Source organism: Grus americana, chromosome 10 (assembly GCF_028858705.1).
Source record: "Grus americana isolate bGruAme1 chromosome 10, bGruAme1.mat, whole genome shotgun sequence".
NCBI lineage: Eukaryota > Metazoa > Chordata > Aves > Gruiformes > Gruidae > Grus > Grus americana.
In genome coordinates, this window is record NC_072861.1 from 4,161,850 (window position 1) to 4,183,967 (window position 22,118).

The 22,118-nt window shown below is 37.5% G+C and overlaps 1 protein-coding gene across 10 annotated transcripts in view; it reads left to right on the forward strand.

Moving 5' to 3' along the window:
• The first annotated feature begins 144 nt into the window (after nt 1–144).
• The window catches only part of SCAPER (S-phase cyclin A associated protein in the ER), a 161,002-nt gene continuing 139,028 nt past the window's right edge, over nt 145–22,118 (forward strand). For 3 of the 10 annotated variants that reach the window (XM_054836959.1, XM_054836960.1, XM_054836965.1), the window contains exons 1-5: nt 470–611; nt 2,674–2,749; nt 6,350–6,467; nt 12,815–12,885; nt 18,695–18,892. In XM_054836959.1, coding sequence (XP_054692934.1) covers nt 556–611; nt 2,674–2,749; nt 6,350–6,467; nt 12,815–12,885; nt 18,695–18,892 — 519 coding nt within the window. In that variant the 5' untranslated portion in view covers nt 470–555. Of the gene's footprint in view, nt 343–413; nt 433–469; nt 612–680; nt 873–2,673; nt 2,750–6,349; nt 6,468–12,814; nt 12,886–14,220; nt 14,302–16,365; nt 16,394–18,694; nt 18,893–22,118 lie in introns of those variants that run through there. The other 7 variants (XM_054836966.1, XM_054836962.1, XM_054836964.1 and 4 more) reach the window with 7 other exon arrangements.

Here is a 22,118-nt window from a genome sequence, read left to right on the forward strand (position 1 = left end):
CCACAGGAACCCCATCTTTCTCCAGGAGCAGCACCCAAACCAGACACAGTAACCTAACTCCTGCCTCCCCAGTGTTAAACCCCGGGATTAGGTCCCAGTTTGCTCTCTGCCTGCACGTACACCCCGTGTATTGTACACAATTGTTTATTGGCTCGCACATATTCGATGTTCTCCTTTTTCCAGCTCCCCACTGGTGAGGTAAGGGCTCGATGCCGAGGGACCAACCGCCACCACCCTAGCGGCTCCGGGAGGCCCGAAGAGACGGCACCTCGGGACCTTCTCACAAGGCAGTCCCAAGCGACAGACGGCCTGGCACAGACCGGGGAGCTGCAGGTGCCTCCGGTACGCAGTCCGGGAACACTTCCCGCCCTCTGTTAGACACGGAGGCGCCGCGGCCGCCTCAGCCCCCTGCCCGAGCAGCGGGCGGGCAAGGTGAGGGCAATGCCTTCACCGGCGCGGGGGGCGCATGCGCGGCTCACCGGGCCGGGCGGGGGGGAACAAGCGCAGCGCTCGGCGGCGGGCGGGCAGTCGGGCGGCCGCTGGCGGCGGGATGCGATGACATCACCGCGGCGGGACGCGCGCGGGCGGGACGGCGCGGCGCGGCGGAGAGCGTGAGTGGCCGCTCCGCGCGCCCCGGCGCGGGGGAGGGGCGCGGCGGCGGCGGGGCGGCGCGGGGCGCGGCGGCGGGGCAAGATGGCGGCGGGCCAGCCCTCCCCCTCCTCCGCCCCGCAGGGGCCCCCGAGCGCTGTCCCGGCGGCCAGCTTCGGGCCCTTGGCCTTCCCGGGCGGCACGGCCCGGCCCTGCGGGGCCGGGTGAGGGAGTGAGGCCGGTTGCTACAGGCAACCGGAAGCCCGTGGCGGCGAGCGGGACCGGTGGGTGTTGGTTAGGCCTTGCCGTGTGGGGAGGAGCGGGGTTCCTCAGCCCCCAGGTGTGCCTCGCGGCAGCCCTGCCTCGGCTTCGCGGTGAAAGGGGCCTGGCCCTTCCGGAACGAGGCTCTGCCCGTCGTTCCCGCCCAAGCCCGCAGTCGTGACAGAGCCTGTGAGGAAACTCGGGTTTCCTCAGTCTGAGGGAGATTCCTGCGCTCGTCGTAAACCTCCCTGTTCTTTTGAGTTGCGCGGCTCCGCCTTTTTTCTGGTGTGAAAGCTGTGTGTATGGAAGGGAGAGGCACACTTACTGAGCAAACTCACTGTAAACTCCTAAAAACTGCCAGAAGGGTATAAGTATTTGCATTTTCAAAACTATTAACGATGTTCATAGTTTAAAGCGATGGTTTTCCTTCGCTATCAGAGAGAAAATCATGGTTACAGAAGCTGACAGTACAGCAGTGTACTCGGGTAGGGTTTGCATTCTCTACACGTTTTTCTAAACAGAGATTCTTGTTTCTAAATTATTTCCAAATGCCCTGCAGTACTGGGAGAATACTTGGGCTCTCAGGTTTTTTCCTTAAATATATGTGTCAATTTAATGAGCTTTTTTATTAGACCTTGATTCTAATCAAGTTAACTTGGTGGGTAAAAGTACAGCTTTCTAAGATACCTCAGTGTTTGAAGTCTCCTCGTGCTGGGCCTGTCCTGATGGCTGAAGTGATGCTGAAATACAATTGTACTTTGTTTTCAGAAACTCAGCTTCCTTCAACCAGCTGCAGAATGTTTCAGTTTTCATAGGCTCAGTAGGTTGCCTTAAAGCATACAAACAAGTGCACATCTTAACGACTGCCTGTTTGTTGACACAAGTTTTGGATCTTTACTTTTTAAAAAATGAGCAGTTTATGAGGAGTACGAGGTGTAATATGAGAATAAGGGAACAGCCCACTTAAAGCAGTATCACTAACGAACGGTAAAGACCAACAAAATTCCACTGCGGATCTGATTAAAGGTTAATCTTCTGTTACCTAATTTCTGATAATTCAGAAGTGTCATTAACTGCTGGTTAACATCTGATTTTTCAGAAGAAAAAGATCTGTTGCAGGAGAGTTTTTGCACTCTGATCAGTAGCTTGCTAGAATGTATTTCAACCCTGAAGATAAGGGTTTAGTTTTATTTCAGAATTGTTATCACCATTCTGGAAATTCTTGATAAACCTTTATAGGTTTATATATATATAGGTTTAAATATTTAGTCCTGTGTGCTTCTGCATTTGTGGCAATGGTTCTGTTGTTCAAAACTGGATAAAAGTATTCAGGAACGTCACTTTTTTTTTTTTCCCTCTCAAATGAGAACAGAAGTTTTCCATTTTATTTTGTTTCACCGCTAATTGTCTGATACTGATTTCTTGGTATCTCTCTGATTAATTTTTCTTTTTGAACTAATAACAAATTTGCCCGGTCCTTTATCACAGGAAAGATTATTCTGCTTGCCTTTTACTGTTCTGGAGCAGTCGATGCAATGATTTGTTTTGAAGTTTTAATATTCTCTGTACTGTTTACTATCTTGCTACACAGACATTTACATTTTTCTGTAGGGTCATTCTCTTTTTGTTTTTTTTCTTGGGCCTTTGACTACTTTTCATAAGGAGCAATGCAAACTATCTTCTGAAAACTTTACAAATAAAACTATCTTCTGAAAACCTTACTGTGTTCATCTGATGTCCATGATATAAATGGTGCTAAGAAGCTAAAATGAATTTTAGAAGTGGTTTAAGTGAAAATGATTAATTGCATTTATTTTGACACAGGTATGAAAACTCAATGGGGTCGTCCAAAAATGTAGTAAGTGAGCCTGTTGATGTGGAGGAAGGCTATAACATGATGGTAAGACATTCACCTACCATAACAGTGTGGTAGGATTTTTCCTACTGCATGAAAAACTAATTTTTCGTGTTGGGATTCATTGATAAATCAGTTCATTTGTACCTTCTCTGAAAGTATTGATGCTAGAAATGGACTCAATTGAACTTAGTGTGATGAGAAACCTTCAAAAATTAATTTTACTGTAGAAGAAATTTGAGTAGTTCTGGTTTTGCATCATTTCTAGTTGTGTCAGTGTATAGTTTTTTGCACTTTAAGACATTTATTTCAGCTGATTCCCGCTTTAAACTTCTTTCATCCCACCTGTGCTCTAGTGTAAGACCATAATGTTTCATTACACTAATAGAGTGGTGTTCTTTGAAGTAGGTGAGGTTAGAGCTGAAGTAATTTTCTTTGAGAATGCAATGGATTAAACTGGTGGTTTTGCTTACAGTAATGTACTTATATACAAGAACACCATTGAAACAAGAATCCTCATAAAAGGTCTTTTAATACTTGTAGCCATGCAAAGCAGCAGTACAGACCAAATCACAAAAAAAATCTGCTATTTAAGGCTAAACAAATGTGTAGTCATTCCTTTTGCGCAGCAGATGATTTTATCTACAGCGTTTTGAAGAAGGTAACTTTGGATAGTTAAGTAGCAAATAGGAGGGAATCGGGTTGAGGAAGTAGCCAAAACGCTATGTATCTGTACCACTTCCCTCACGTGAAGGAGAGTATTAAAGCTTGCTCTTGTCTAGTCAAATGAAATGACTGTGTGGATACCCACTATGGCCTTTGGCACAATAGTTTACAGTTCTCTGTGGCTGTATGCTTCTTATTGCTAACTGCCCTGTTAAGACCTCCTTTAAGGTTTTGTTGTTTTGTTTTGACTGACATCTAACTTAAAGGGGACTAGAATTTAAGTCAGGCTCTAGTTTCATGATACAAAGTACTTTGGAATGTCATGTTGAGTTACTTCTGCTTTCCTTAGAAGCTGTTCTGGCTTGTAAAAAAACAAATTAAAAATCAGTTTGGTGTGATCTAATGCAAAGTTTTACACTTAATTGGGAGTAATGATCTCCAGAAATAAGGATGGAAGACAACTGTCTTCGCGGCAGTTCTGCAGAAGGGAACCTGGGGATTACAGAAGGTCGTGTGTGCAACAAGAGAAGTTCTGCTTATGTATTAAGAAGAGTTGTGTCTGCTCTGACCAGGGGACGGGGACTTGGGGATTGGAGTAGACCTGCAGAGGTCCCTTCCAGGCTTTGTTACTCTGTGACTGTGTAAGTTGTGCTAATTTATGTGTGATATATCATAAGTGACCAAGAGGTAATACCATATTGTAAAAAAACCCATTTTGAGATGATTAAATAGGAGTATCATCTGTAAGGTGCGAATAACCTGTCCACAGTGTTTAGCATTGAGAAAGTCTTCATTGGAGTATTCATATCTGCTTTTAGACAGTGTATTTCAAAGGCAAATGTGAATCAGTTGGAGACAATCTGAAAGAGAAAATTATAAGTGCTCTGATTCAGAAAGCTTGAAATCTGAGATCTGGTAAACATGAAAGGAAAAGGATTAAAGAAATAGCTGGGAAGATAGGAAGACCAATGAAGGATGAAATGGAATATAACAGCATAAAAAAATAATAGAAAAAAATTCAAATGGTTTCCACATCCTCTGTGTATGCAAGAACGAGTGGGCATATGCTGTAGGAATGACATAGTTAACTATTACGTAGATTGTGCTGAGTGAATGCTGTCTGCTGGTACAGGATTTGAAAGAAAAGATGCAATAAATGAAGGAAGATTGATTTGTTATTTCAATTTTGGCAGTTGAGGATGCCATAGATTAGCTTTATGGCCAGCTAAGGTGAGTGTTAGGGTCTTTTTTGAAGATTTGAGAATAAATTAATGCAAAAAGCAGTCTGCACATTCTTCTTTTAATTTAAGACAGGCACATTTCAGAGGAGTTAAGTTAAAATTATATGACTCTGTTGTGAAGTAAGCTAGCACAGGTATTTACACTGGGAGTTTATACAGTAGCTTAAAGTGCTTTAAAAAAGCTTTAAAACATTTAAAAACATTTTAAAATGTTATGTGACATTTGTGGATCTTTAACTCTTAGATTGATGATGGAAAGTGTCTCGTTAAGCAGCAAGGGATTAAAAACCCAAACCAAACTTGATTCAGCAGAAATGGTTACTGTTACTAAAAATTCTAAGAGAGAATAGACAATAATTACATAGAATGAGGATAGACTAGAACCAGTTTAGTACAGATCCTGGTTTTTTACATGCTTTGCTTTGGTTTCTGTGGGCCAAAATATAGAACTTGCTTTATTTATTTCATTAGGTTTTCCAAAAGTTCACTTATAGAGTAGTGCTATTTTTTTTCTTTGTTTTTGTCATATTACATGGTGATATCTCTAGGTAGGTCTGTGGAGCACTAGATGGCACACTGCGGCTTTGAAACAAGCAATTGAGGACATCTGGATGAGAGAAACTGAAGTTAAATACTGTTATATAAGCGCTGAAGTAAAAGCAGTTTCTCATTTGTGTTGCATTTCCTACCACCTTAATAAATCATAGCCACTCATCTGCTATATTCATTTTTACTGTATTTTCTTTCTAAAGATGTACTGGTACTATAAACCAAAGTGGTTGCAGGCTTGAGTCATGTGATGGTAAGAATGAAAAGAGGAAAAATGCATCTTCAGATTAGTGCTATAGAAAGTCAGTCTGTTCGTGCCTAAAATAATGTTTAGACTTATGTAACTTCTTTGTGGTTAAGTTTGTCAGTGTTTAAAAATAACTTGGTCAGCAGTTTTGTGCTATCATGGTACATCAATTTAGCATTACAGTATATAGTTTGGCTTTGTTTCAAATTATTTTCTGAGGAATATCTTGATACACCATAGAAGAGGCAAGGTTTTATCTAGTTGTCATCTGTCACTTGATACAAATATTTCTTAAAGTATCTGGTTTCAAAGGTCTTGCGATGGTGTATTTTGCAAGTGCAAAGAAATATGTTTATTCAGTAAATGAAGTTCATCCTCAGTGTTTCTTATTCTGCCTTTAAACAGCTGCAGTTTTCTAGTAATAACAGCTAACTTTATTTGCCAGGAAATACTTTCTAGGTTCTTGTCTTCTCAGTGAAAGAGAGGAGGTGGGGTTTTTATACATGTTTCAGATGGTTCCGATAAATCTCATGCCTTCCCCTAGACTCTCTCCAGTCAGCCAACACATGTATTTTGTTCTCTTGCAGCTTTTATCTTGAATAATTAGTTCTAATCAACACAAGGTAACTAAAACGTTTGTGAAGTCTACCACGATGCTCTAGCAGCATTGACAATCAATTAAATGGAGGTTAAAAATGTGTGGCGTAGACAAACCCATACTGAGGGCTGGGTAGTAACTCTCATGTGATGTTGATGAATCAATCTGCTAATCATGCAGAAAAACAGTTGTGAAATGAATATGTCCACCTGTTTTGGATATTTGAGGAAAATTCAGTACCCATTCACCCCACTTTGGATGGTTTAACCACATATTGGATTAAATTAAAATATCAAAGCAACAATTTATGGAGTTTTTTCCATCCCTGTATTTCTTCTTCTCAGGCTTCTTTCCAACGCTCTAATAGTCATGACAAAGTGAGGAAAATAGTTGCAGAAGAGGGACGTACAGCAAGGAACCTCATTGCATGGAGCGTTCCACTGGAAAATAAAGATGATGATGGTATGTATTCAGCAGTCTTCCACCAATTTTTTCCACATTTATCCCTCTGTCCACTGGAGTTGCTCACCTGGAAACATGTTTCTTACATAAGATTTTTCTATTAAAAAAAAAAAAGTTATGTTTAGCATACATAGTATAATTCTAAAGCTTTTTTCTAAAATGTGTCCTGCAGTTGACAGATCACTTTATAAAACCTTTACAGTGACAGCTTAAAAAACTATTTTCATTTTGTCTGTAAGCAACATCTAAGACTGGTCTCTTTTGCTGATATTACCAAGATACTTGTGTAATATAATAATGTTGTCTTAAACTGATCTCTTGTAACTTAGGAAGTCATTATTTTAGGGATGGCTAGAACAGTCCAACAAATGGCTCTCTACACTCTGAAATAAATAGTTTGGAAGTTTCTTTTGTTATCACTTCAGTCTTTCATAAACATCTGTGAAGAAACTTTAAGGAAGGGTATATGTGGGGACAGTTTTCCATAATGCAAGTCCTCAGAACAGTTTTGTTACTGTTGTAGTATTCTCTTGTGGCATGATGACTTAACGAGCCAGGAATTGACTTTAATTTTATACTGCTCAAGCTGTTCCAGCTGTCAGAATGCTGTTTTTGAGGACTTCATCTCAAGTATTTTTGTAGCTCACATGCACCTGTTCAGGTGCTGCTGCTTTTGAGACTTAGACAGGAGTGTCTAAAAGTAAAAATTATTTTGCTGTGAAGGTGGTTGAATGCTGGAACAAGTCATCAAGAGAAACTGTGGGCAATCTTTGTCCTTGGAGAGGCTGAAAACCTGACTGGACGTAGCCCTGGGCAGCCTGCCCTAGCTGTCCCTGCTTTGAGCAGGGAGGTGGGACTAGAGAATCTCTAGAGGTTTCTTCCAACCTCAGCTGTTTTGTGATTCTGCCAGTGGAAAAGATATTTCTATGAAAAGTTATGTCTAAGTTACAATATAATTAACCCTATATCTGAAGCAAACTGATGCAAAGTTTAAACTGCCTTTGGCTTGCTCCATGCATTATTTGTACTTGCAATTTTTTGTTGTTGTTGTTGTTTTTGTCTTTTTAAAGCTGAAAAGTCCAAAGGCACAGAAGACAATGAGTTGCTTGAAAACCTGTTTAGATGTTTGTACATGGACATTTCTATAGGTTTCATTAAGGAAATTGCATTCAGTTCAGAAGGCATAGCTGTACCTCTGTTGAACAATGACAAGCAGAATGACAGTTAACTATTGTTTGTCAGCTAAACTTCCTAAACCTAATTACAACTGTCCACATTTACTAGCTTTGGTTTCAGGTTCTGACTGGTTTACGTCAGTGTTGTCTCAGCTATCTTAGTACATTCTGTATAGCGGCATTTTTAGTAAGCACTAACTGATCAGCAGAAAAACATGTACTGTGAATCTTTGTTAGCTAGATGTAGGAAGAAAAAATGGAAATAATTTAGACTTGAGCATGATCTGACTGGTTTTATAGCTTCTGAATTACACTTTTGGGGAAGGTAGTAATATGAAAGAGTATATGTGAAAGGAACGTGGAGTATATTTCTAACAGTACTTTTGAGCTATTTGTGAGTTGATTCCATTTCTGTTTCAAGAGTCTGTTATTTTGTGATACTACCTCGGTTGTAATATTCTTTTAGAAACTTTCAAGTAAGACTTTTTCCTTAAAAATGAGTGACTGTGAGTAGATGAATGCTTACTCCAAGTCTAACATTTTCTGCCAAAACATGAAGAATGAATGTAAAAGTGAATCTTTAGCTGTCATTAAATAGTTGTTATGTATGATAATTAAAATCCAAGTGGCTATAGTAATTTCCTTCTTTTGGTTGTATTAGCACCGTTGTAATTTTTAAACTTTTTTTCACTGGTGCTTTCTTCTTTTTAAAATTTCTTCATTAAATCATAGGGTGACCCTTTTGCACAACACAAAGAATCTGATGATAATTGCCTGATGGAAAATTTCCCTGTGGAAAGGAACTTGTGGCTAATGAAAGCCTGGCAGAGCCAGATCCTTTACCTCTTGACCCTTGTCTTGGCATAGAGGGTATATATGTTGGTGTCAGTGAGCTCTGATTCATTTTCTGCTGATCTTTATGTATTTTGTCCCTGAGGAATGATACAGCAATATTATGAATTAGGACAGTTCTAACTCGTTCAGGGGTTGTGTAAATCAGGCCAAAGGTTCAGGTTGCCTGAGCCAATCCTGCAACTCTTCTGTACAAAGCAGAATCTTGCCTTTGTGCGGTTTCTTCTGCTTGTAATGTTCAGAGGTATTGCTTTGGCAGTAACAGTGTGTGATTTAACGTTTTATATTATATACTGTTATTTGTTATGGGGGGGGGGTTTCTGCAGAAACAGTGAGGGTATGGACATTTGCTATTACTAGTGGTAGTGTTATAGAGGGTTGATAAATTACAATGCTGGATTTGTTTTTTCAGTTTGTATCCTTTTTCTATTTTCTTTAAAATTTGTATGCTTGTGTCCTTCTTACCATTTAACTTTTCCTCCGAAAGACTTGTGTATTTTATGTAGAGGGCAAGGGTAAAAGAGTAATAGTGAAAAGAATTGCAATCAACACCTTCCAGCTCCTTAATGGAAAAATATAGTTCCGGTCAATAAGAAATATTTCCTTAAAAAGCAGAGAGATTTCTGAAATGGCAGGTGGCACTTCTGTTACATGTTTTGGAGCTGCATGCACCCTTGTTATGTCAGATCTGAAACTCTAGTTATGAATACAAATCAATGACGTGTGAAAATCCACAACATGGTGGCAATGGTCTAGAAGAGGTAGTCTCTGTTAACACGTTGCAACTATTGAAATTAAAATAGTCCTTCACAGAATTCATTAATACGCAGCAGATTCTGTTGGATAGATTAATTAGCAGTACAGTTGACTTTGTGTCCTAGGAGGAGAGTCTTATAAGTGTGAAAAACTCACTAGTCTGATATTCTGTCTCCAGAATTAAATTTGCATTCCAAACCTATGGCCACCAATTGCCTATTGCAGTCACTTAGATCTTGCCCACCTTGGAAGGCTTGATCATTCTCATAGAGGATTTCAGATTTTTTTTCCTTTGTAATTATTTTATATGCCTAGCATGAAATTTGAGGCATTGAATGCAGATAAGCACCACACACACAGATTTTATTACAAAATCTAAGCTGTGATATTAGTAACAGTTAAAACATCCTAGAGGCTTGGCATTTAAATATTAATAGACGGTAAGGTACCTTTGGAACTTTGAGATGTGTCAAAAAATTGGAAAATCTTGTATTTGTAACTGCTCCCTTCTTATGTCCTATTTGCTTAACATCATTTGGGCTCTCGCCATATAGAATTCATTTGTAGATTAAGCATTTCAGGGTAAGGAAACATATTTTATTGGTTGAAATGTACCTGGCACACTTTGGAGAGCCTGCAGTATAATCTGCTCCTTCAGCAAGAGTCTGATGGAGTAAATAGGTTTTCCAGTATGTGATGAAAGTCATGAAACTTGGCTGTCTTTGGCCAAGTAAGGAAGTTGTAAGAGTCATGACTGAAGACATTGTGTGTAAGCCCAACATTGGACCTGATTGTAACTGGCAGAACGTAACATGAAGGGAACGATATTCTTTAAGGTTCCTAAGTTTCAAACCTTGAATTTCACTGAAGTGAGTAGGAACTCAGTCTAGTGCTGGTAGGTGAATACAGGACCATTATATTCTGGATGAAACAGTGACAGACTAGATTTCTCACACTGTATAGGAACTGGAGGAAAACAGAATGCTTACCCATTTGTATCTTCAGATTCATTCAAGGAGGTGAAACGAAATATCACTGAAAATTGTTATTGTTCCTGCTGAAGGTCTGGTGATGAACAGTGTCAAAGGCTCTGAAACAACATACGCAGTTGATGTCTGCCATAGTGAGAACAGAAACAAGGGCTGCTATTACTAAATTTAAGGACAATTACCACGTTTCCTGTATCAGTAAAACTATCCAAAAGAGAGAGGTTGTTAGTATAAAAGATAAACTATTTTCAAAATCTATCAGTGGCTTTTTTTTTTGGAGATATTAGCATCTTAGCTTTTTGTGACAGGAAGTCTTCACAAATCATAAACTCTGTGTGCTTTGTATTTAATTACCAGACAGAGAGGAAATGGACTTCAAGTGTAAAATACGACTGTAGCGCCCTGAATGCTGCAAAACTTTGCTACTTTATATATTTCACATTGGCAACTTAATAGCTAATGAGATGATCATCTTTGGTCGCTATTGTTCTTTCCTTAAAATTCAGTAAATTCCTAGCAGATAGTGCCCTTCATGTGTCATTGAGTTCCTATGCGTCTCATAGCAATGCTACTGTTGTATAATTACATACCAGTCATCACTTAACATATGCATAACCATTGAGCAGTGCTATTGTGTTGTTACTACTTGTGAATATAAAAGGACAAAAGCAGAAAGGAAGACATCTAATAACCAGAGGCGTTTATTAGAAGAAAAAGACTAATAAAAGCTTGGAAATGTGGCTGCTGCTGAAAGACAAAAATTTTTTGGCCCATATACCATAAGAAAAAAAATCAGTCCTTGCCACACATTATGGACTTTTAAGTTTGCAAAACCTGGTATTTACATAAGTTTTGTTTTCTTGAAGTGTCTGCCTTGCATAAAGAGTGCCTGAAAACTTGCTTTTGTCTTTACAGGAGGCTTGTTCAGACATTTCCCAGTTCTTAGATGATGGATTAGTATTCTGGTTTTTGTAAAATCTAGAGACGGCAACTTTTTTTTTGTGTTCAAAATGTTAACATACCCATATTTGTAAGCCTTTTCACTGTGCAAGTTCTGTATGCCACTGCATCCAAAATCTTGTCTTTGCAGACTGTAAATCATCTCAGAAGAGAGACTTTGGTGATTGAAATATTTCAGTTATCATAATTTTGACATGGAACTGATCTGCAGTTGAAGCTTTTTAGTGAATAGGAAGTTTTTATACATATGGTAGCTGAATCAAATTTTTTCCTGAATACTGCTAAATTGAGTTCAATATATTAATTTGTACCTGTTGTTCTGGCTAATGTAGCATTTTAAAAACTAATTATCAAGCAAATAATTTTTAATTTATTTTAAAATTAAAGGCTGTGTTCCCTGGAATAGCCAATGATGCAAACCAGCTGTACAACTGCTTGATTAAGACAGGTTTACAGCTGCTTTACATAACCAGAGCAATGTAAAACAGCTGGACTGTGTTAGGGAATTTGGCCTAAGAACTGTTAAAAACTCAACTGGACAATTCTGAAATTCAGGAATGATCTCCATGGTCTAGGAAGGAACTGTATTCAACTAATACATTTATTTGCTTGGCTTCATCCAGCTAAATAATCTTGAAACTTTTACTTAGATGTAATCTGTGCTACAGAGTACTCTTGCCGTAGTTAGTATTTTGTCTTAACTCGCTTACATTTTTGGTAATTGAGTCCTGTAATTTTCATGTTGTGTAAGTTAGATACTAAGATGGAGGAACAAACAAAAAAAAATTCTGTTTTTTTAAATTGCCCCTGAGCAAATCTCAAAGACTAAATGCAAACATGTCAGGTAGGTTGATCTATGCAAAGAAAACTCTTAATCAGTTAAGAAATTACTACCACCACAGCACTGAGACCTGAAATCATCCTTTCTGACTGTGGGAATTTAAACTAATTTTAGAAGCATAGTCGGTAAAGTCACTTCACATAAACAGTGGAGGGAGACAGGTACATTTGAGAAGGAATTTCAGATCTTAAGGGGACTGACTCATGCTCTGTGAATGTTTTTCTCTCTTCCTTTGGCTACCTAAATGTAAGTGAACTAAACCCAGTCCTAAGTTCTCTTTTCCCCGATCTTTCTTGGCAGAAAATACATAAATCTACTTGTAGGTTGTTTGAACAGTTTGAGAAAAACTAAATTATTACATTTGTTATTCCTAAGAAAGATATTCATTCTTTTAATGTTGTAATGTCTGATTGAACAGTCATTCAAGAGCAGACATTTTTTAATCTATATAGAAAACTAGTATCATATGTGACATGTAGATTGTAAATGATATGATTTTCAGAGGCACTGTGCACTTAAAGCTAGTTTATCTTTGTTTAATGAAGTTTGGAGTTCTTGCCTTTCTTTGTAATTTTTTTAAATTTTCTGTGTGTTTTCTGGCATTATCCACATTCTGAACTGTGGAATATATATTTGGAATATGCAATTTTACAAACCTCTTAACTCATAAATTGTGCCCATATCAGTACATTGCAAGTTGGGATACGTGTGTTTTAGAATGTTCTATCCAATTAAAATCGTTATTGTTGATTAAAACAGTTGCTTTTCCCACAGGAAAATCAAAATGGCAAGCTGGTGGAAAAACAAAGAGGGTGACTCAAGGAACACAGAAGACTGCAAAACAGGTATCTGCTCATTTTTTATTATGACATAAAATTTACAACATAAAAATGTTTTGTGATATCACTGATACATTACTGGCTGAATAATACATACATAAAACTATGCATACATTGTATTTTTAAAGCATACAAGTTTCAAAGTCAAGTATTCAGAAGTTTAAAAAAAGCCAGAATTTAGGTTATCTTCCTCAGCCTTTATTGTTGCTGCTTCCTAAAATCTGGATGCATGTCATTTTGGCATTAAAGTTATTTTAAGGAAAGTGCTGTTCAGTAAAGTGATACAGAATTTTCTTTCTATAAGCATGCAGGTTATACAAAGGCTAATTTCTAATTTAAGGAAATGCTTTATTTCCTGACCTGTTAATGGCTGAAGAATTTTGGTTTAAAATTTCAATATATCCTATTTTGGAAAAAATTAGTCCAGGTGAGTAAAATTTCTGAGAGTTATGACTGAAAGCAAGTCGGAATGGGAAGTGTCAAGAAGAAACTGCTCTTATTTTTACTCGTGTTTTTTTCTGTGTGAGTGACAATCTTCATTACATTAATAAAGTAATACCTCAATCTTTCCTCATGTTTAATATTTTTAACAGTTGCTTTTCTTTGATTAATGGATTTAGCCATTAGTATGGCTTTAGCCATTTAGTATTTTGAGACAGTCTGTCAGATTTTGATAATATGACATATGGAAGATGTTATTTTTTTGAAAAGAAAAAAAAGGAAAAATGTTCTGCTTCCATAGAGATGTATTTGCATCTTTAAAACATAGCCATGTTATTTTCCCAGTTAATTTAGCAACTATTAACCTTGTGTTCTCTCTTCATGTACTAGTATGTTACAAATACTGTGTATCCTGGTTTTCTTGTTCTCTGAAGGTGGAATTTTATTGATGCAGTTGGGGCTCCCCATAAGGGTTTACCCTCAGAACCTTTTGGGTGTAAGAGAAACATACTACGTAGTTTGGGTTCTATTTTAGTCACTTGGGATTATGTAAATACTGTGTTTTCAGGAGAATACTTGATTATTATTCAGTGGCTCTGCGTGGGATTGCTATACTAAAACTATATTGTAGAAACACAGTGTTTTCCTAGCGGGTGCAATTAAGGTTTGAAATGGATTGCTGAGAGCCCGTGCATCTTGGCATTTCAGTTTGGTATTCAGCACAGTTATTTCTACTGCATTTCAGACATTGGATACTGCTGTTAATTGATGGCTTTTTTGTTACTTTTGTTGAGTCTTCAGATTTAATTTTCCTTTACATATAAATGGCTCACTAATCTCAAGAAAATAAACTTATAAGAACTCTTTCATATGCTCTTATCAACCTCATCTTCCTCTCAGTAGGGTGCTGGCAAATCTACGTTCAATAAATTTTGGCATCCTGAGAATAAATATGTACTTCGTACTTTCCAGAACTCTAAGGCAAGTTACTGGAACTATTTTGGGGGGGGGGGTGGGTGTAATAAATCCAGTTTTAACATCACTTTCATAATCCACACTGAGTTACTTGACACATAAGAAGGAATATTCCCGTGTTTCTTAACTTCAAAGGTACAAAAGCCTTGTCTTTTCTGCAGTTGAAGGTTTGAACTATCACTACGAGTGAGATAATATGAACTAGCCCCTCGGAATCTTTGCTGTTCTTGGGTGGGTTTTGTTCTAGTGAGGTCAAGCTTCAGCGTAGGCCTGCTAGATCATGTCTATATAAACCATCATCACACTGTGGGTAAACGTGCGTATTATTTGAGGGAGGGTGGAGGCCAAGACAAGCTATTTTTTGGTGTGCTTGTAACCACTGTGATTGTGTTTGGTTTGGGGGTTTGGGGTTTTTTTTTGGTTGAGGTTTTTCTTTATCTTTCTTCAGACTACACTCTTAGAAATATTTTGTCCTGTGTCCATATGTTCCCTCTGAATACCGCAGAGATCGAGAGATGATCATCTCTGGAAATAGAGTTTCACTATTGCATCACTCTCAACCTGAGCATGACACTAAGAAATATGATCTGGTCAAAAGTACGCCCTTTTAATAAATACCGTTTAATTAAAACTTAATTCCAGGAAGGATGATTAAGAATAATAAAGGTATAGCTGTACATCAGCACAGAAACTACAGTCTTGAAAAGTCTGTATCTAATCCGACATTTCTTGCTTTTCACAGTGAAAGGTTAGTTTGGTTCATTAGACTTAAGACTCTTACAGGTTAAGGTGCTGCTGAACAATATACAGATTAACTCAGAAATTCTGGTAATTTTTTGGAGTTTCTGTTAAATATCTGTAGAGAACATAGTAGTCTCTATAAAATAGTAGTAGTATCTTTACATTAAAAGTAGTCTTGGCTGCAACTCTTAAATTTAAGTGAGTACTAGCTTTCATTTCAGTAAAGTTGGTGTGGGTCAAACTTGATTAAGTTTGAAAATAGCTTGCTGAGTTTGATCTTTTTTCATGAAATGTCTGGAAACTGAAGTGCCGAACATGGACACGATTTGGATTGTTATCTGAAAATTGATTTCTCTTCCCTTGAGTGGCAGATACCAGGCTGTGACAAATTCAAATGTACAATGTTGGAATTGACTTGTATCAGGAACTTAAAATATTACTTCTACTAACTAACTGCCAAATTAATGCTTACCTGCTTGTGTGATTGTGTTTCCAAGAAACGTGGTAGTTCAGGGGTTTGCATCCTTTCAAAGGTGTTCTACTGGAATATGAGTAACTGTAAATGTTGCTTAGGTTTTACGTAGACACTGGAAATCTGCTTACAGGGGTAATAATGGAACAGCTGCAACTTACAGTAGTTAACACAGTTCAACATGCTGTTTTCTTAATTAAAATGACTGACATATAAGAGAGATGATAAATGGATGCCAAATATAGTAGATGGATAACATTTATTGCTAAATACCAAAATATATTCCATGACACTGTCTTAAAGGTACATTTGAAAATGTATCTTTCAAATAGTGGGAATGATGTATGGTTCCCATTCCAAAACAGCTGATCCCTTATATCAACAATATTAGCTGAATGAGTAGAAACCTAATCACTTTACCAAGGTCACGTTTTATAAATACAGGCAGCAAAAGGTAACACTGTTATTTTAATATAGCTATTTATGATTCTGTAGTTAAGGTTGTGTCATTATAAACTATATTTTAAAGGAGCTGTAAATTAACCGGTATAAGCTTTGCTTCAAAGGTTTATATACAAGGCCTCAGCTAAGGAGCATCTTTTCTCCAAGCTGTTCTTTAAGAGGTGACTCTGATGTCATAGAAGAAAAAATATGAAATACTCTGACATATGAAACCCTTCTGAAATTCCTGTTCATTGGTTGTTTATGACATGCATCTTTTCTGAACACGTCTCTCGTGCATACATTAGCTGGGGTTCATCTGGAGTACACTTAGAGCATTTGAGATATATGCAAGGGTAGGAGAGATGTTAGCATGATTGTAGTAAATCAGGTTCTCATTCTTCCCCTTCTTACAGAAAAACTGGAATCTGAACACAAATGCAGGTGAGAGCATAACCATTTTGACAGCACTATATCTTCCTCCCTAATTACAAAGCGGAATTTGCTGTGTTTAATGCTGTGTGGTACAGGTAGTCAGAGTGCTGGAGGGAATAAGCAGACTGGAACCCACAGAGAGAGGCTACCCAAGAAACTGAGCTCTTGAATTTACTGAACAGTTTTGCAGGTTCTATCTTTGTGTCAGGGTTCATTTTCCTTGTAATGGGAAACTGTGTTTATGGTGTGAATTTATCAAATAAGGCCCTTAAAATCTAGAGAGGAAAGGAATTTATATTCTTAAATATAGTGATTGAAAAATCATTTGGTTATTGCCTGCTTTTCCATTCTGTAATTTGAGCATGAGAAATATGAGTTCATTTACATGTTTCCTAAACAAGCAGGGAACTTACTGTAGCTGAGGCACAATTTGTTGGAATTCAAGAGGAATCCATGCAAAACAAAGCTCCTGTTAAGGAGAATGAGGACAATTTTCTCTAGACTTTGTACAATCTTGGGATTTCTAGATATTTCATAAAAAATGTGATTATAGCTCTTCCTTAGAAGTACTTTCATTGATAAGTCCATCCAGAACTATGCTACAGTTCCTGATAACCTTAAGTTGCCTGTGTTCTAAAATGATTTTTCTATAAGAATTCTCGTGTCTCCAAGTATAAACTTAAATGCCATTAAACTCATCTTTTGGCACAAAGAAATAATGTTTCCCAGCTTTTTACACAGGGAACAAAAAGGCTTGAATCCCAGTCAATTTTTGTGCTATTTGCAGTATTTCTAGTTAGTGATTAGATATTCTAATTATAAACTCCATGTACTGGCTTGTGCAATGCTGGTTTTGATTGGTTTTATTAAGTCACCAAAAGCAGAGGGTTTAGGGTGGAATTTTGCAGTAATCTCTTCAGTGTACTCCAGTAAGAATTGATTTTCTGGAGATCTTTGCCACGGTGCATGAAAATGACATTAATGTAGCTATTAAAATGAATGCATTAATGAAAACAGCAAAAAAACCCATACTGTTGTAGCATGTAGCTAATACCTCCATCACAAATGGCACCCAGTTGGGCATTACTTTGAGTTTACTGGAGGTGCTTATCTGTCTCGCTACTATGGAATGCAGAAGCTTATAGAAGGCTGGCACAGTAGCAGGATTTTTCTGTTTGTTTTTTGTTGTGGAAGAGAATTTCCAGTTTAATAAGGACAGTGTCATGGGGCCAAGGGCTGATTTGGTATTTTCAGCCAAATAGGCATGCTTCAGAATCCTTTGGAATATCCTGTGCAGATGAGTGACAGTATACCTCTGTCAAGGAGACATATGAGTGACTAAGTTGAACGCACGAGGTCAACAGATACGTAATACTGAGGTGGCGTAACAGTACTTCCAAGCAGGTACGTAGTGATGCCTGTGCCAGCACTTGCGAAGATGGTTGGATCTTCTCCCGACGCTCTCATCACATTCAGCGTATTGGCAGTTCTGCATCTGTGCAGCAGAGTAGTACTAGATCCATTAGCCTGCATATTAACACTTAAAAACCAAACAACAGATTTGTTGTAGTTAAAGCTGTTAAGCTACAACTTAGAACAGCATGAGGACGCTTGCAGGCTTGGCGTAAGTAGGAGCAACTTGATTCATTGGCACAGCACTTACACTGGGTTGAATTCAGCTTGCAATGTTAACAATATGGGGAAAGGAGATCTTAGTATGAATAGACTTCTAAGGTGTGAAAGCTTCCTTTCGTAACTAATTCAGTGCTTTCTGGTATCTCCTCTGCAGTGTAGCCATAACGTATCGATCAAAGGGCTAGCCACATCAGCATTTCACTGACATTTATGCTCATATATTAGAATGAGGGTTTAAAAACGGTCAAGTTCTATGTAATGTCTAGGTAATAGAATGTAACTGTGATGGAATATCGCTGATGTGATTATTAGTAAAATGTTATTTTCATCTCTGGATGCACATACTTGTCAGAATAAGTAAGGCAGGATATGTAATTAGAAAATATAACTTTCCAGTGTGCTAAGAGGCAGAGTATCTTGTACTGTTCTGCAATGTGAATGTTGGATTATAAATGTCAAAGAAACAGAATCTAGTTCTACATAGCTGCTGCATACATTAAAGATAAGAAAGTGTGTTTTAAAACACTGAAGTCAGTGGGATGATGTCTTCTTCGCTGGAAAGTTTCTTGTTTACAAATGTTTGAATATATTGAAAAAATGTGTTGCCCAGAAGCCCATCCCCTTACTACACTTCTGTTTGTTCTTTTCCTTTTCTGTTGTATCTTGTTTTTTCAGAGCACTACCATAGACTGTAAATTAACAGCAGCAGCAGCTGGAGATAAAAACTTTGACAAAAGCCCAACAAAAACAAGACAGCCTCGAAAAGTTGATCTGCGAGCTCGATACTGGGCATTTCTTTTTGACAATCTTAGACGGGCAGTTGATGAAATCTATGTTACATGTGAATCCGATCAGAGTGTAGTAGAATGCAAGGTAAGTCTTCTGTTCTCTGCCTGTTGTCACCCGACTCTTACTCTTTACAAAAAAGCCAAATGAGAAATTAGAGTCTCAGAAATATGTTGCTTTTTGATTTGTACTTAGGGGAGGCTTGTAAATAGGAAAACCAATGGCATGTTTATTCAGATTTCCAAAGATGCTTTCAGCTTAGGCAGTGACTAATTTTTGAAGTGTAAGAAATGTTATTAGATCTCAGGTTTTTGATGAAATGAATTTTTGTTTATTAAGTTCTGATTTTGTTAATTTTCTAACTGAACATTGATTTATTTTTTTCCCCTGCAATGTTCTTTACTGTAGGTGGCACTGTTGTGATTCAGCCTTTTTCCCATTCATTTGCTTCCTATTAAGTGGCTTAATTATACATCGCTGCCTTTTTGCAGCGGTAGTTGCTGCTCTTCTCTCTGTGGTGTTAGGAAAGTGTTTGGTGGTCAAGCGTAAACAATGTCTGGTTGGGAGTCGCTGTAAGACAGTTTTCCTAATTTCAGATAACCTGTGTTTGTAATAAAATGTAAAACAGATGCACAAGGTATTACGATTTTCTAGTAGCTCTGTAGAAAGACCATTGTCATTTAACAGAAATCACTCATTCTTTAGAAATGGAATTTATTGCAAGAATTAAGAGAAATCAAAAGAATACATTTTAAAAGAAATGTTAAAGATACACCTTCTGTTTTCATATTAAGCATGGCTGAAAACTCAACACATTCTGGAAATGATTATGTAATCACTGTAAAAAATTACATATATCAATTTAAGTAAACATTTTTCTTATCATATGCATCTAGTTCTCTGCTGTAATCAGACACGGCCAAATTGACTTTGAGATTAGCGTACAAATACATTTCATTGAAAGCAGGTTTGAAAACTGAACAGTAGCTAGAGGCTTCCAAATGGCTGGTTGGTCTAACACAATTTAACGTTTTGTTACTGAACTGTCTTCCTGCTCAGGAAACTTCTCTGGAGAATTTTTTGGTTTAAGAAAATCAGTCAGCCTTGCACTGTAATTAGATTACCATTTTAAACTTTTGTGACTGAAAGAACAGAAGCGTATTTGTATCATTATCACATATTTTGGGGGTTAGATATCATTCAGCATTTTAATCCTGCTACTTGATCTGTTCTCGATGGAGATATTACATAGCTTAAGTGAAAAGTCCTCATTTTAGTAGACACTTGACAATGATGTATGTATCTGCATGTATCAGATTACTTGTTTGCAAAACAGGGGTGGAAAAAAACAAAAATGAGTAAACAGGGGAGTCCAATGTCAGGTGTTGTAAAACTTCCATAACATTCATGTTGCTTTTACCTTTTAAAAGATCTTTTCTTCTCAGCACAAAAAATGCCTTACCTGAGTAGCTGGAATATGTGTTTGTGCTATGGTCTTTTGTTTGTGAGATTTTCTCTTACAGGTTACTGTTAAATTACGATTATTACTCTTTTGATAAATTACTGATTTCTGTTAATTAAGCTATGAAGTATAGAACTGTTGAGTCTTGCAAATTATTTTGACTAATAATGTTTCACTTTTATCAATTCTATTGACTGTCATTATTTATTTTGGAGTGGTTATTGTTGACAGATACAGTCCGGTTTCTACCAGAGGTTAAGTTGTCAATGTGTTCTAGCTAATCACAGCAGAATATCTTAGCTGCTCTCTTTCGAAGTGAGTCCTTTACATAACTGTTAATAGATAGGATAGGCATGTAACATTTTTGGTACTACATACATAAGGCTTCAACTAGGGAGCGATCAAACTCTTCTTACAAGTTGGTATATTTTATTGATTACATTGTCACTGAAGACAATGTTTGATGCTCCCAAATCGGAAAGGGCTCTAGTGGCTGGTTGTGGTTGAAACTGCAGACGAAAGGGTTGTGGTAAGGATACAAACAGTGGAATTGCGTGTAAGAGGATCGGTGGTTGTGTATATTTTCTCTCAGCTTTAGGCACTGCTGAAGTTGGTATTTTGCTATTGATTTGGAATGGAGAACTCTTGAATCATGTATATAGATATATAGATACGGCTTTGCTGCTTCATATATAGATAAAATGAACATAGTTGAATTATTTCTAAAATAAAGGGTTCTCAACTTTAAGCATCATCTTACTGTACGTAAATCAGTTTGTGCAGTAGTGATAGAGATTAGATATATTCTAACAGATTTGGCTATAACCTTCAACATTTCAAAAGGCAAAGTGTATGTTCTATACATTAGCTAGGTTTCTGTGTGTCTAATGGTTATATGAATGTTTAACTACCTAGTATTTTCTAGGTTTGGGTGACAAGCTTAGGCAGAAAAGAATTAGTAATGCCTTTAAATCTCTTTCTGTATGCTAAAAGGAATTGAGCTCGAAATTATTTGTGGATGGAGGAAGGCAGATCTGTAGTCAATTCTGGACAATGAAATTTTGGTTCATGCAACAGAGAAATGCATCTTCAGCTGCTATTTTTTTGCAGTCTTAGGTGTCTCAGAAACTGAGTTATATATATACACACACACATATATGTAAAATGAAGTTAAAAAACCCACACCACATGTTTATATAAAGCTCTTATTGATAAAGTTTGAGCAACTGGAACCTGTACCTAAGGATACAGTAAGTCTACAAGAATCTCAAACTACTTTAAATTTAATCATTGGGGTTTTTTCCTCCTAGGATGAATTAGTGGCTTCAGCTGTTTTTCCTTTCAACAAAGGTGACTTTTATTATCTAAAAATTTAGTTCTATATTCTTTTTAAGTTTATGTTTAGCATTACTTAATGGTTCTACAAGCTTTTGTCTTTCCACCTAGCATTGCTTATTGGTATATTTCTATAAGGTTTTGGCAAGGGTAGTTTGTCTCCTTGTTTCTAAAGCTTACTGATACATTCATGAATCAGTCTACCTCGAGTATAGTTCAGTGAAAACAGTTTAATTCTGCTTGAGATTCTTATTCCCTCTTACGGAAAATTCAGCACTGAAGTTCTGTTCTGATTCTTACAGACAGCACAAGATATGCTAAAGAGGTGGGTAAAGCCTTTCCCTTAAAAGATTTGACATGTTCCATGATGTTGTTATGCAAAAGAACCAGCTGAAACAACTTTAGTTAAGGCCCTCCAATCAGGGTGATATCTGTGAGAGAGTTTGAATTGATTGAAGGCCTCCCAGAAGGAGAGAGGAACTCACTTCATTAGCGTCTCTTCCTAAGAGCTGCTTG